This window comes from Patagioenas fasciata, chromosome 11 (assembly GCF_037038585.1).
Source record: "Patagioenas fasciata isolate bPatFas1 chromosome 11, bPatFas1.hap1, whole genome shotgun sequence".
NCBI lineage: Eukaryota > Metazoa > Chordata > Aves > Columbiformes > Columbidae > Patagioenas > Patagioenas fasciata.
Genome location: NC_092530.1, coordinates 27653236 through 27667995, shown reverse-complemented (window position 1 = coordinate 27667995; position 14760 = coordinate 27653236). Strand labels below are relative to the sequence as shown.

General features: G+C 55.8%; 1 protein-coding gene across 2 annotated transcripts; it reads left to right on the top strand.

The window, feature by feature from the left end:
• The first annotated feature begins 911 nt into the window (after nt 1-911).
• Nucleotides 912-8508, top strand: LOC136106352 (G-protein coupled receptor 83-like). 2 transcript variants are annotated; one of them, XR_011740941.1, is made up of 5 exons: nt 912-2398; nt 3909-4034; nt 5011-5144; nt 5681-7176; nt 7857-8508. XR_011740941.1 is itself a non-coding variant. In XM_065846680.2 (4 exons), the coding sequence occupies exons 1-4, from the start codon at nt 2021-2023 to the stop codon at nt 6282-6284; spliced, it is 1242 nt and encodes a 413-aa protein (XP_065702752.1). In that variant the 5' UTR covers nt 912-2020; the 3' UTR covers nt 6285-8508. The 2 variants fall into 2 exon arrangements, 1 of the variants encoding a protein (XP_065702752.1); XM_065846680.2 differs by having other exon boundaries at nt 5681-8508.
• The last annotated feature ends 6252 nt before the right edge of the window (nt 8509-14760 follow it).

The window sequence follows — 14760 nt, the reverse complement described above, 5'->3', positions numbered from 1 at the left end:
TTGTTTCCTGATGCCGCTTCTCTGCAGCAGTTTGCGGGCAGGGGCTGCGGGGGCGCAGGGGGGTGCAGGGATGCAGGGGGGTGGGGATGCGGGGGCTGCGGGGGCACAGGGGGTGCAGGGATGTGGGGGCACAGGGGGTGCAGGGGCTGCGGGGGCACAGGGGGGTGCAGGGATGCAGGGGGGTGGGGGCACAGGGGGTGCAGGGATGCAGGGGGGTGGGGGCACAGGGGGTGCAGGGATGCAGGGGGGTGGGGGCACAGGGGGTGCAGGGATGCAGGGGGGTGGGGGCACAGGGGCTGCAGGGATGCAGGGGCTGCGGGGGTGCAGATGCAAATGAATATGAAAGGAGTGTTTCATGGTTCCTGGGAGCCCAGCCTGAGGATGTCCAGCCCGATGCGAGTGAGGACGTAACACCCAGCTCTGCTCGGTTCGCTTTTTGCAGCAGCAGAACCCCATTTCAGTTCAAGATAATTAGCTGGAATAGAGCTTGCCTTCAGATCTTGTTCTGTATAATGTCTTCTCTTACTAATGGCCTCTTCCCCATGTAAAACCGTTGACAAGCCTGGCAATAGACAGAACTTGCTATTTCACATGCATTTAAAGGTAGTGCAAAGCAATTCATCCGTCTCCCTGCCAGCCCTACCAGCGGGGGGAGAGTTTCGCAGCAGGATTGCGGTGGCTCGGTGCGAGCTCCAGAAGGATGATCTGCAAGAAGTCCTCCGCATGAAATGCAGAGTTGATCAGTATCCTCACACAACAGAAACCAGGAAGAAAAGGGCAACGTGTCTGCTCGCTGGTCTGTGCCTGGCTCGGCGCTGAGATGCCAAGTCCATCAGAGATGAGAAGCTGCTGACTTGCGTCTGCACTCCTGTGTGCAAACGTGCCTGTTCTGCCCCGTGCTGCTGGACCCGTCCCTGGGCGCGGGCAGCACAGGAGCCGTCCTGCCCTGAGCGCCTGGGCCTGAGGCTGCTCCGCCAAGGGGGGAGAGGAGAGAAGGGGCTTCCACCGTGCTGCTGCTCTCTGCTCCTGCTCTTTCCCCAGCTCAGTGCACACGGGGCTGAGCTGTAGCATGGGTGTCCCTGACACCCAGCAGCACCCTGAAGCTTCTGCTCTCATTTTCAGGTTATGTTTCACTTTTTACTCAGGAGAGCGAGGAGGGGGTGGTGTCAGACACAAAGCTCTCCAGAGGCAGAAGTTCTTGGATGTTCTCTGTCTGCTGAAACTCTGGAAGGGAGAGAAAGGAGGATGCTGCAAACCAGGAAAGATGCTTCACCCCCATGGCTGCTGTGCTGGGGACCAGGAGGGGAGAGGGCACTGGGAAGATCAGGGCACATCCACGCTCTGTGTTTTGCTGCTCTGCTGGACCTGCATGTGTCAGACACATCGTCTGTGTGGGGTTGCAATGCACCTCAGGATAAACCGCGAAGAGATACACTATTGGCTATTTGCTACGCGGTGTGTCATCTGGCAGGTTGCATATATCACAGGGAAAGCAGACTGCTCAGCCTCCCAGCAAAGCTGCTTCAGTCTATGCCTCACAGACACTTCCAGGATGGAAAGAGAAGGGAAAGGCAGCCCTGGCTTTTTTGATTGTGACAAGCTCTGAAAATTCTTGGGAAACGGACACCTGACGGATGAAGGATTACATGGAAAACCAATGAAACAGATTTCCGAGGAGAAGTTGTGGGAGAGAAGCAGAACAGTGTCTGAAGGGAAATATTCTCTAGGATTTCTGCCTAGGTGCAGAGAGCAAGTGTTTGGGGATGTCTGACATTTCAGCATCTGAATCAGCTTGTGTGTGTGGGACACGTGGGGCGGACAGAGCAGCGGCCGGGGAGCCCCTGGAGCACAGCTCACGCGGGACCAGCGCAGGAAAAGGTCCCGTTCGCCAGCTCTGCTCTGTGGTTCGCAGCCACGGGGCAGATCTGTAAAATGCAAGCGTGTGAATTCCGCACCGCGAGCACCGCGTTCAGCACCTGAGCTGCCGGGAGGAGGGCAGGGGGACGCAGCGGGCTGAGCCATGGGCCGGCACGCCTGGTTCCCTCTGCACTACATCTCCAAGCCCTTCTGGAGACCGGAGAACCACAACGCCACTGACTTCTTCTCTGCCCTGTACACCTTCCCTAACCAGTCCTTCTTCCACAGCGACTTGGACCTGGAGGACCTGGGGGACTTTGGCAGCGGGACCAGGTACGAGGGCGAGTCGCAGAGCCGGACGGTGCAGGCGCTGCTGATCGTGGCCTATTCCATCATCATCTGCATCTCGCTCTTCGGCAACACGCTGGTGTGCCACGTGGTGATCAAGAACAAGAGGATGCACTCGGCCACCAGCCTCTTCATCGTCAACCTGGCCGTGGCCGACGTGATGATCACGGTCCTGAACACCCCCTTCACGCTGGTGAGCGCCCGCCGCAGCCGTGTCGCTGTGTCCGTGTGTCGCTGGTGTCTGTGTGTCTGTCAGAGCCGTGTAGGTCTGTATGGAGCGGGCCAGGAACGGGCTGGTGTGCAGCTTCTTTTTGGCTCTCCCGCCCTCCCTGGGCCCCCCGGGTGAGCTGCGGTCCTGCGCCCTCTGCAGTGTCCTCTGCCTTCCAACAGCTGTTCCTGAATCACCAGCTCGAATTTCCCTGTTCTGAAACTGATGGTGTTTCTTGGTGGGATTTCTCTGCCTTGCTGTGTCCGTGGAGAGGAGAGTGCCCTCTTGTGTGTCTGCGCGACGAGTGGCTCCTTAGGCGCTGCTAATTAAATAACCGTGATCCCTCTCAGGAAAGAGCCTGACATCGACTTCAAAGGAACAGCACATTGCTAGGGCTTCATTGACAGAGTCATTACTGCTAGACACGTCTCTATAGGGAAATTAATTAGATAAACTGAAAACAAATTAGGTAGTCTTGACTCATTTTCTGTGTGTACAGATGTTTTGTAGTAAATGTGTTTTATTTCAAATTAACTTAATCTGCTTCCAGAATGAGTTACGTTCATTTGAAATGAACATTGCACAGTCAGGAATAAGAAGGGACTGGGAGAACGACTGTTATGTGGGGTAATCTCCTCTGCGAAACGCTGCGTCAGCAGCAGCTCGGGGGAACCCACGTGAAAAGCCGGGCTGGGGGAACCGTGCTCCTGCCCCCCAGAGCCGCTGGTTCAGGGGGGCAGCAGCTCCGGCCCCTGTGGAGCTCAGGTGGACACGGGACAGCCCAGCTTGTGTGCGCGAGTCGCTTTGTCAGCGGGAGGGTAAAATGTTCCTCTCTGTTTGTGTAGCTGAATTGTCACCTCTGAAACTGCTGCTGGTGGGTCTCGCCCGATGTGACATGGGAAGATCCACGTGCGACGCTGCCACCCGCTCCGTGCCCTTTCCTGAGCGCGGCCGGTGGCTGCGGAGCCGGGGGGCACGGGCCCGGCAGCTCCACGGGGGCGCTCGGCGGGGGTGCTCTGCGGACAAGCAGCCCCGTGCTCAGAGCTGTCACCTCACTATCTCAGTGTCCTCAGTGATTTCTGCTTCCACTGATTTGTCTCACTAAGTTTTGAACCCATGCAGCTTTCAGCATCCACAAATTCCAGCGTGCCACTGTTTTTAAGGAGGCAAACCGCTGTTTTTCCCTGCAGAGCCTCATCAAGAAACTGAGCTAAGATTTATTTACATTTTCCATCTCACATGTACGCATGCCCACGCAAACACACACACGGGGCACCACTCAAGTGGATCTGTTTGCCCAGTTTAGTAAATCTCACCTCTGTTTCAGAGCCTCTTGTGTAGTCACTGCTTCCCTAGACAAACTGAGTATAACGCGCCTACAAAGCATAAGGAAACGATATTCCAGCATTTCTTCTTCACCACGCTCCTGGGAAGCCCTGTTTGCTCCCCTTCAGACAGCGCACGCGGTTCTCCTCCCCTTCTGTCTGTTCCTCAGGTGCGGTTTGTAAGCAGCACGTGGGTGTTTGGAAAGCTGATGTGTCACGTAAGCCGGTTTGTCCAGTACTGCTCCGTCCACGTGTCCGTGCTGACCCTCGCTGCCATCGCTCTGGATCGGCACCAGGTACGCTGCGGACACCACCTGCGCTTGCTAGAAGATAACGAGCTGCAAACATGGGCTTTTGCCTTTTTTTGCCAACACTTTTTTGGCAAATAGCAACCAGGAAAACTTTACAGGTCAAGCAATGAGCGCAAACCAAAGTGTTTAACTGCAGTGTAATTCAGTGTGTGATTTCTGCTGAAGCTGTCAGACCCGTGTGCTCGCAGGCAGACCGCGCGCCTCCCTTGCAGCGCTGCAGTCACGTAAATGGTCGCTACCGAAAAGCAATTTTACACGATAAAAGACATGGTAGACGAGGTTCAGAACAATAATGGAATCCGCTCTGATCATCTGGGATGTGCTCCATCTGGTGTCAGAAACTTACAGTGACTGCCAGATCACCCATTTCTGTTAGGTTTGTTGGTGGTGCTTTTGTTTTGTTGCTAGTCTGCCCATTCTATGTGCAACGTAGCGATTTATAAAAGCAAAGCATTTTGATAAGAATTAATGTTAATCAGCAGATTCTGGGTTAATTTCAAGGCATGGCTGGGTATCCAGAAGTATTGGTTTAATTAAGAGCAAACACGATTCCTGCCTTTAAATTGAGTGGGATAGGTTCCTCAGAACTGGTGTCAGCTGGTATGGCCCAGGGAGGTACAGATGGAGTAAGGAGGTGTCGCTGCACCAACAGAAACCAACCCTTGTCTCTAAAAGTACCGCTGGTCCCGGGAGGCGCCAGAGCAGACGGCGCTCCAGGCGAGTTCCAGGAGCTCTCTTAAGTAGATATTTATGGTGAGACTACAAAAGACATGCATGAAATACGGAAGGCTTCATCAGCCAAGGGTTCGTTTGGATGCCATGATAGGTCTGTTGTTAATTACTGTTTCACTGGCTGGTGTAACCACCCGTAGTGCATGCGGCTCCACGGACACCCAGCCCCAGCGAGCTGACGGGTGACACGGAGCGCGTTGTGAACCGCAGGACGGGTTGTTCTCCGCAGGTTGTCATGCACCCTCTGAAGCCGCGCATGTCCATGGTGAAAGGAGGGATCTGCATCATCATCATCTGGGTGCTGGCCAGCTGCTTCTCCCTGCCTCACGCCGTCTACCAGACTCTGACGAGGTTTTATATCGGGTAAGACGCTGGCATGGCGGGTTTTGTTTGGTCGGTTTGGTTTTAGGTATGGCATACGCAGCCTGACCAAAGCCCCACACATTCAAAGGCACACATCTTCCCACCTGTGCTACTAAAAAAGGAAGTGTGGAGTAACAGAGAAGTCTTCCTGCTCGTGAGTAGGTGACATGTTTCTCATTAAAGGACAATGAAAATCAGAGAAACTGCTTTCAGGCTTGTTTGAGAGTTGATTTTGGCTCAGAGATCAGCCCTGGAATCTGAGGTAGGTACAGGAGACAGGTGTTTTTCACCATTAGAGACAGGTCACTATGGATTTTTTTTCTGTTCCTGGGGGTGTATTTAAAATATCTTCACGGGGGCCAAAGGCTAAACCTGAAGCAAGATATTCCAGCACATGTGGCACTTCCCCATGCTGCTGAACGGTTCTGCTGTCTGCGTCTCTACTGGAGCTTGTAAGAGCGCCTGAGATGATGTCCTCTGGGTGCTGCGTGCGTCTGCTGGCGGAGCTGGCAGTTCTTTCTCTCTTTGGTCCTCAGGAACAGAACAATACGGATGGTCTGCCTCCCCAGCTTCCCTCCTCCTGCCGATCTTTTCTGGAAGTATTTGGACTTGACTACTTTTGTCCTCTTGTATGTCCTGCCCTTGCTTGTCATCTCCATCACATACACCATCGTGGCCAAGAAGCTCTGGCTGAGGAACGCCATCGGGGACCTCACCATGGAGCAGTACTATGCCCACCAGCGGAAGAAGAAGATGACACTGAAGATGCTGATGGTGGTGGTGGTGGTGTTCGCGGTGTGCTGGTTCCCCCTCAACTGCTACGTGGTGCTCATCTCCTGCAGGGCCATCCACAGCAGCAACGCGCTCTACTTTGCCTTCCACTGGTTCGCCATGAGCAGCACCTGCTACAACCCCTTCATCTACTGCTGGCTGAACGAGAGCTTCAGGGCGGAGCTGAAGGCGCTGCTGGGCGCGTGCCGGCGGCGCAGCGCGAACCAGGGCCACGCCCTGCGGCCCCTGTCCCCCCCGCCCCGCCACGCCTGGGCCGAGGGCGCCTGCCGCAGGGCAAGGGCGAGCTCCCAGAGGAACTCTGCCAGGACGGACATCTCCGGCGTCCAGCCCGTCGTGGCGGAGAGCTGAGCCCTTCGTCTGGTGGCCGCGTGGCGTCACGGGAACGCCGAGCTGGGCGCCAACCAGACCAAGGTCCCGCGCGAAGCGAGGGCTGCCCGTGGCTGACGGGCTCCATCAGGACCGTGCCCGGTCAGGTGTCGGAACTCTCCAGGGATGGCCTTGCCCACGTGTCGGCTCCAGTGAGGGCTGTTGAGTGAATTTGTCATTGAGCAATCAGCAAATATTCAGAGAATTCTTTAACAGCGCGCAGAATTTTTCACAGCCTAAGCAAATAAGGGAACCTACATGGATTATGCACAGGCCAACTGGTGCACACTGTTTTAAAGCAGATGGCTGTTTATGCATATAGAAACGCTGTATTGGCTCCTTTTTATATCTCTGTAGTTTGTTCCAGATGAATAACGTGAACAGCATCCCTGCACTGTACCCGTCAGAGATGCCGCAGCTCTGCCCGGCCGCGCTGCCACCCCGCGAGTCCCCGCCGGGCCTGGGGACACGGGGCTGCTGGCCCGCGGTACCTGTGCTGCTGGTGTGTGCGGGTCCTTGTCACCAGCTCTGGGCTTTCCCTCCACAATGTCTCATGTCATTTCCTAGCAAAACTCTATATTTGCATGTTTCAAAGTTGTTAATTGACGTTTCTTTAATCTCTGCATAGCAGAGATGTGAACAGAGCCAGCACGGTGGAGGCAGCCATGCCAGCCTCTCAGTTTGTGTTACAAGGAAATAACAGCGTAAACCTGAGATTACCACTGAGCTGGGGTTTTCTACTGTCTGGAAAAACCTGGAATTCACACGGCTGCAAATGGCATTTCCATAATGCAACTGTCTGGAGGGTTTCTGTGAACAAGAGGTCTCTTGTTAAAACAACACCAACCACAAACCCAGATACAACCTTGTTAAGGTGAGTAATTCAATGCAACGTCTTCTCTTTCAAATGTTCTTTTTATACTGGAAAAATTCAATGAGATTAAATAATGCAGTTTGCATGTGAATCCCAACACGCTCCCAGAGAGCTGCTGGGACTCATTGCTCTGGAGCAAACAACCAGAGCCTGTTCTCGGTACTCATCATTTCAGCAGGGAGCGAGCGGGGGCTCCCCCGGGCTCTGGGGGTGCAGGGGCAGTGGGGACCAAGCCACAGATGGATCTCCAGTCTGGTGGTGTTCAACCACCTCAACAAATTGGTATTTCCTCGAGGTGATTGCCAGAACTTCCCGGATTTGTAAAAGTCTGGCAAAGTTCACAAGTTCACCATCATTATATGCAACCTTCCGCTTGGTACTCTTGCTTTAATGTGAGCTCTGTTAAAATTTCCCTATGGTGGTAATACGACGAGATTTGATTCACTGATGTCTTCTGGGGGCTGATAACAGCTCAATAAAATGTCTGGTTTATCTCTTTGGTTGGTTTGTTTGTTTAGAACCCACTCTCTCTCCTGTTGGTTCTGTGTCACTTTTCTAAGTTTGGAAAGGGAGATGTGCCCTCCTAGCAGAGGATTAACAAGAAAGCACCGACTGCTGCTCCTGACAGGCTCAGGACCGCGACCAGAACTTGTGTCTGCATGTGTTCTGACATCTTCCAGCGTGAAGAGCCCTTTGGAACCAGAAGAGCTGTGCTTACCCAGAGGAGGAGTCACCCGTGCACACGTGCTGGCTGTAAGTGCCCCTCGCTCCCCCCCGTCTCCCTGCAGCTCACGCAGTGGACGGCGGCTCTGGGCAGCGCTTCTCGCTCCGGACGGGAGCGTGGGCGCAGCTCACTGCCGTCCCACTCTGATCCTCCACGCCGCGGTCCTGCCGGGGCCCGGGGCTGGCGGGGCAGGAGCAGCGTCCGTCTCTCTCACCCACGCCCGCCGCAGGACGCAGCGAACGTCTCTTTGGCGCTGGCAGCAGCGCCTGCCAGCCTGGACACCGGCCTGCGGGCTCGGGCTGTGGCTCAGTGCTCCACAGCGTCCGGCAGGGTTTAGCAGTGTTCTGAAGTGCGATGTGACGTGGAACTCGAGCCAGACCTCTGTAAAACAGGTTCCATGAAAACCAGGCTTTTCCTTGCTTGGAAATAAAAGATACGGTCTTACAATTGCTCAGTGAAGAATGGTATTGTTATGCAGCACAACCGAAACACCCACCATTCCGAGTAACGCAGGTAAAGCAAGTTTGGTGCTAAATAACTTATTTTAATATGGAACTGTCTTTGTAATGTGCAGATAGTCCGTGCCATACCACATAATGCCGCAGAAAAAAAGCCTTATTTCTTTTCTATGTAATACTTGAAAAAAAAAATCTGAGGTCTAAAACCAGCGTTACTGCTCATGGATTTTATTCCTCCTCTAGTGAAAGCCAAAAGCAACGAAAACTGTCTATTTTCTTTCCTTCGTGACCTGACTCGAGGGTCCTGAGCTCGCTGTCAACCCCCGGCTGCAGGCGGCTCTGCCCGGGGCTCCTGGCACACCGGTCGGTGTCTTCGCTCTGGGACGTGTGCCCAGAGCCCCCGCACGGGGGTCAGCGGAGCCGGTGTCCCCACGCGCTGCTGCTGCACGGCCAGGGCCACAGGCTGGGGACAATTAGTCCCGCCCTGAGCTATTAGGACTGCACCAGTTAATTGGGTTCACTTCGCAGTCCCATTAAGGCGCAAAGCATTGTGGTTCTCTCCTAATCGAGACCAAACGCCTTTGTTTAGGAAACGGCGGAGGTGTGGGAGGAGCGCGGTGCGCAGGGAGCGGGGCGGGGGCAGCGCCCCAGCCGGGGCACGGCGGGCAGAGCCCTGCGGGGCCGCCCCAGGGCTGCGGCCGCCCCAGGGCTGCGGCCGCCCCAGGGCTGCGGCCGCCCCAGGGCTGCGGCCGCCCCAGGGCTGCGGCCGCCCCAGGGCTGCGGCCGCCCCAGGGCTGCGGCCGCCCCAGGGCTGCGGCCGCCCCAGGGCTGCGGCCGCCCCAGGGCTGCGGCCGCCCCAGGGCTGCGGCCGCCCCAGGGCTGCGGCCGCCCCAGCGCCCCGCTGGGCACCGGGAACCTGCCATGCGCTCAGTTTAGGGCTATTGCCACTCTTAAACGATCCAGTACAGGAGATATACTCGCCAGTGGAGTAATTATTAGCTAACCGTGTAATTATTAAGCTGGTAAAACTAATAGCAACTTTTACTGTGGACTTTGTCCATTTTTTGCATTTTTGTCCGCTGGCTGGGGTTCAGGAATTGCTCCCGTTGCTACCAACGGCGCTGGCTGTCGCGAGGCCGCTATTTGCACAGAGACTGGCGAGGAAAGTGTATCCGGTATTTGGCACAACAAAATGAGGAGCACGTGTCTCAGATCCCCCCGCTGAACACCCCAAGGCCTGGAAGAGCCCGGTCTATTTCTTAGCTGGAATGTGTCCCACCGAGGTCCTGGCATTAATGGAGGTCTTGTAATTCTTCATGAGATTAGCATTACCAACATTGCTCATTTATTTTTCTTCTACAGCTGCACTTCACTGCTTCAGCCGACACCTTTGTTTGTTTGCTAAAATGCGGGGTTTTTTCTTTTACTTCTATATTTGCTTTATTCCAGAATATGCCCGTGAGTTATGGAACAGACTTTGCAGGTGAGAAAAACCAATTGCTCCGATCACTGCCAGTTAAAACGTTACTGACCAACCTGCGGTAACGTGGAAGGATCTTTGGCAGGTCTGTCCTTGTGGATTCAAAGCTCGCTTAGCACCTTATTTCCCAAAGGAAGTTTTATGTTAAATAAACACGAAAATTTAGTAGGTCTCATCTATATAAGAGCTTCCATGGAACACAGAGCTGAGATACTAATAATGAATGACTGCTTTGGAATCAGAGCCATCAGGAAACACAGCAGCCATCATCATTAAACAGAATAACGAGTTTCAGGGTGTTCCCGGTGATACTGCTGTACATTTCCCAGAGTACTCCTGCTAAAGAGCCATCTTGACAAAGTTTTCTTGTAGCATCTAGAGAGAAAGAAGCTGCTTTCTTCTTTTTGCACTCTGCTACTTCAGACAGATGTTTGTGTTGCATTTTAGCTTTCCAACTTGGCCCAGAAGTTTTAGTTGTCTTTAGGGTGGAGAAAAATCCCTGGAACACCAGGGGCTGTGGTGACTCAGCGCGGAAGCGTGCGGGTCCCCTGGTGTGCGGGTCCCTCCAGGGAACTCACTGCTAATGAAACAGCATCCAAGATCCTCCTTATTCCCTCAGCGTCCTGCTCGGGGTCAGGTCTTTGGCAGTAAAGGCCAATTTTGGCAGTAAATGCCGGTTTTTGCAGTAAATGCCCTTTGCTGCGCTTCCTGGAGCGAAGGGAGCCTGCCTCCAGCCCTGGCACCTCACGGGGTGAGGGCCGGTGTTTCCTGCGGGACACGGACCGGACGGGGACCGGGACCGGACAGGGACAGGACCGGGACCGGGACCGGACAGGGGCAGGACCGGGACCGGACGGACCGCAACAGCTCCGGGCAGCGCCGAGAGCGACCCAGGGGCCGGCGCCCCGTGGGGGGCGCCAGGGGGCGCTGTGGCACCGTCCCGGCGCGGGGCGCGGGGGCGGGTCGGTGTCCCCCCGTGTCTCCCGTGTCCCCCCGTGTCTCCCGTGTCCCCCCGTGGCGCTGGAGGGGGCGTTGCTGGCTGTGTTTGCAGGCGGGCAAGGCTGGCACAAAGCTGCAGAGCCAGGAGTCACAAGAGGCGTCAGGCGCTGCATCCCCCCCGGCAGCCGCGGCTGGGACCAGCGGGATGCGCCAGCGGCTGAGCCCCTGCCTCCCCAGGAGAAGCGGTCCTGCCGCTGCCGTCCTGCGGCGGGCGTGGGAGCGGGGGACTCAGCCCCCAGGGGGGGCCGGGCGCTGGGAGCGGGGGACTCAGCCGGCAGGGGGGGCCGGGCGCTGGGAGCGGGGGACTCAGCCCCCAGGAGGGGCCGGGCGCTGGGAGCGGGCCCGTCCTCCAAACCCGGGCTGGGGCCGGGTGGCTGCCTTAACCCTCCCTCGGCTTCGGGAACGGAAAGCAGGGGGAGGGCTCTCAAACCCCAACTCTCACCGAACTGCTGCTTCTCAGTGCTGCTATAGTGGCTGGAGTGGAGGGGGATTTCTCAGATAATTTAAAACATCATATCAAAATATGATTCAAGACTTGAAAAATACAATAAGAACGTGAAACCTACTTGGAGCATTTTAGTAATGTATGATCCGGACAATGAAAAAGAAATCTGTGAAGAGATGATTTGTGTGTGTGTATGCGTGTCCTGGAAGTCCACCTGCATTTCAAGAAACCCAAGGTCCCGATAAACCAGAAAAGCACCCCTTTTCAGGGATATGCTGCAGTTTAAATCACTCGTCGCTAATGCCAGTGCTGTAGTTCTGGAGCTCTGCCCGTTGCCTTGGCAGAGACCCCTTGGGCCCCAGGCACAACACACATCTGAGGAGTTCCGTATCTGAGTTAAAAGAATGCATTAAAATAAGTGAGATAAGGCAGCCCGACCTGGAGTTCCTAATGCAGCAGCTGGCTCACTGCGCCTGCCCCGGGTTCCCAGAAGCGATAGCGCAGATGGGCAGAGGAAACGGAGCAATTGTGTCCCGGACGCTCGGTGACAGATCCCACCAGCCAGCCTGGCAGAGCCGCCTTGGCACAGGCCCGCGTGCTCACGACGTGGAACACAGGCCACAGAAGGGCTGAGCTTCCTGGGCCTGCGCTGAATGCTAAGTTAGCAGCAGAGGACCTCATTCTTCCAGCATTGTTCACGAGGAAGCCGTGGGCAGAGGAAATGTGAGTCACCAGGACACCGGGATGAAAAGGCTCTGTGCAGAAGAACAAACAAAGCACTTGCGGGTGAGCTCCGCCGAGCGCCACTCGCATTCCTGGTGGGTCTCAGGGCGTTTCAGGATCCACTCCAAAAATCCTTCGTTATTCACATTACTAAAAATAGGTCTTGAGGGGCGAATTGCAGTGGTCACCCGGAGCAGCAAGCGGCCACATCCCAGCGGTACAGCCAGCCTCAAACTTCGGTCGCATCCAAAGAGCACCGGGTGGGTGACAGATCTCCAGGGAAGGTGAACCGAATGTTGACAGTGCCAGTTTCCATCCTCTGACATCATGTTTCTCCTCTCCAGTTTATTATTTGTTTGTAATAACATTGCACCTAAACATACACAAGAGCCCATGATTGGAAAGAAACTCCCCCGGGAAGTTAAAACAAACAGATGAATCCCCCAGACGTTTTCCCTGCACTTACACGTTTTGCCGCTGCTCTGCAGGCTGCTTTGAACAACGTGCCATCTTTTTTAGCTGTTTCTTCTCATGAATGGGCACCCTGTCTTCTGTCCACCCTTCTCCTGAGTCCTCTACATTAGTCTCAGAATCATAAGACTCCGTATTTTTTATATGGAAAGCACAATGTAGGCAAGGTTTGCTCCCATCAGCTGACAGAGGAAAGGATGCTGAGATCATAGTGCTGCTCAGCATCAGAAAAGGAGGTGTCAGCTTAGCCTTGTGAGAATAATTCAAAAAGCGACAACTTTAAGGAGTCTGTGGAGGAATAAGAAAGTAACATCCCCTCTGCCACAGGAGTGGATGAGGGCCGCCGAGCCCCGGCTCTGTTCCGCACCCGTCCGGCGCAGGCTGCCGGTGTCATTCAGCTCCACGCTGCCCGGAGCGCAGGGACATGGGGCGGCGGTGCTGAGCCCCCACGTGCAGGGGCGCAGCCGCGTGGCTCGAGGCTGAAATCGCTCTTCCCAAAGCTCTTGCTCTGCACACATCTGGAAAGCTGCTCCAGCGCAGCGTGAGCAGTGAGGTGCGACCAGCGCAGGCAGCTGAAACGCGCCGCCCGCAAGGTCCCGGTCCTGAGCTCTGAGATCCTAAAGGGAGCGCCTCGAAACCTGTATCAGGGCCTTGTATCAGGGCCTTGCATAGCCCTGGGCAAAGCTCTGTTTGAAGAAAGGGCAGACTAAGGCGCTTTCTAAAAGAGTAGCAACTTCAAAAGAGCTGTAATGGCAACAAAAGGAGTGGCGGATCCTGCCTGCCTGCTGTGCCAGGGCAGGTCCCGGGCTGCGCTCCAGCAGCCCCTGCCGGGCGCAGCTCACCCCGCACGGCTCAGGAAACGCTTTCTGCCCCGCGCTCCTGCGCGCAGGCCCCGCGGCTCCCGGCGCCCACTGCGGGGACGCTGGTCTGCGCTGAGCTCTGCGGGGACCGGCCCCGGGGAGCACGGGACGCGGGAAGAGCTGAAGCGGGATCTGCCCTAAGGCTGCACAGGTCACAGCAGCGAGGGGAAAACCGAGGCAGCGGGGCAGGACGGGGCCCGGCTCCCCCACGACTCGCCAAGGCAAGGGGTGCCGGCTCCGGCGCCAAATCCTCCCTTCCCTCCTCAGCTCGGTCCTTCCGTGTCTCATCAGTCCAAATCCCACTTTCTCACCCCTGCTGTAGCATCTGAAGGCTGGAGCCAGCTCTCTGCAGCTGATGGCTGCTAAAGCTCTCCTGAAGGAGTGGGGGGGCGCCCAGCCCCCACCTCGCTGGCACCCCCAGTGCTGCAGTGATTGCTGGATGTCTGCAGAGGCTCTGAACCTGGAGGTGACGAACGCTGCTGGTACGTCCCGTTCGCTTTCCTTTCTCCTTCTCCTGCCCAAAGCTCCTGCTGCCTTTGCACCCAGGGTCAGATTCAGACACCCCAGGGGGCGGGTACCCCAGCACAACAGCCCCACTTGGGAACACTCGGGAACACGGCTCCGTGTGCGGAGAGGTGGCACAATCCCACCAGCCCTCGCTGTGGTCGATGGTGCCGCAGCTAACCGGGGGTCACAGGCCTTCTGGAGATGTGCCCCGGCCCGCGGGACCCGCCGCTCCCCGCTGTCGCTGCTGCCCATAGTCCTGCATTAGAGGTTATCGGCTGCATTGTTGCCTACAGCGTATTACCCTATTTTATACGCAGGCTGGTTCTATATCCAGGCTGCTTCTCGAGTTTCCAGATGTGGGACCAGGTCTTTCTGTTAATCTTTTGGGAGAGTGGTTCCTCCTTGGTATGTGAACACAAGTGGGAAGAAGGTTTCACAATTTCACTTTGTTTGAAAAACTACAAAGTTTTCAAGTAAAGTGTGTTGTAAAAGCAAACCGCACAATTATCGTTATATTTTTTCTTTTTCTGTTTTTCCTCTTGTCTTGTAGACAGAAATAACAATCGGAAGCATTACTAAAATGCTCTGGGTTTGCCGTCACCCCGAGCGGGAACGGCACAGCTGCGTTCCCGCACAGCGCCAGCCCCGCTCTCCAGAGCTGCACAATTGACAATGTGCGTACTTAGGAAGGTGATAGAAAAGCGAAAAGTTGATAAATTCAGAGAAGTCTCAGCCAAACGAGGTCGCTCACAGCCAGTTCGTCACCCCGGCCGCTCTCCTGTGTCTGGGGAGACGCTCCAGGGCCCGGAGGCTGGAGCCAGGACTTGGCAGGATGGAACTTTGCCCCAGTCCCAGAATTGTTCCTCTCTCCAGCACGCTCCAGAGTTCAAGTGCAGTTCTGGAGGGACCTCACCCCT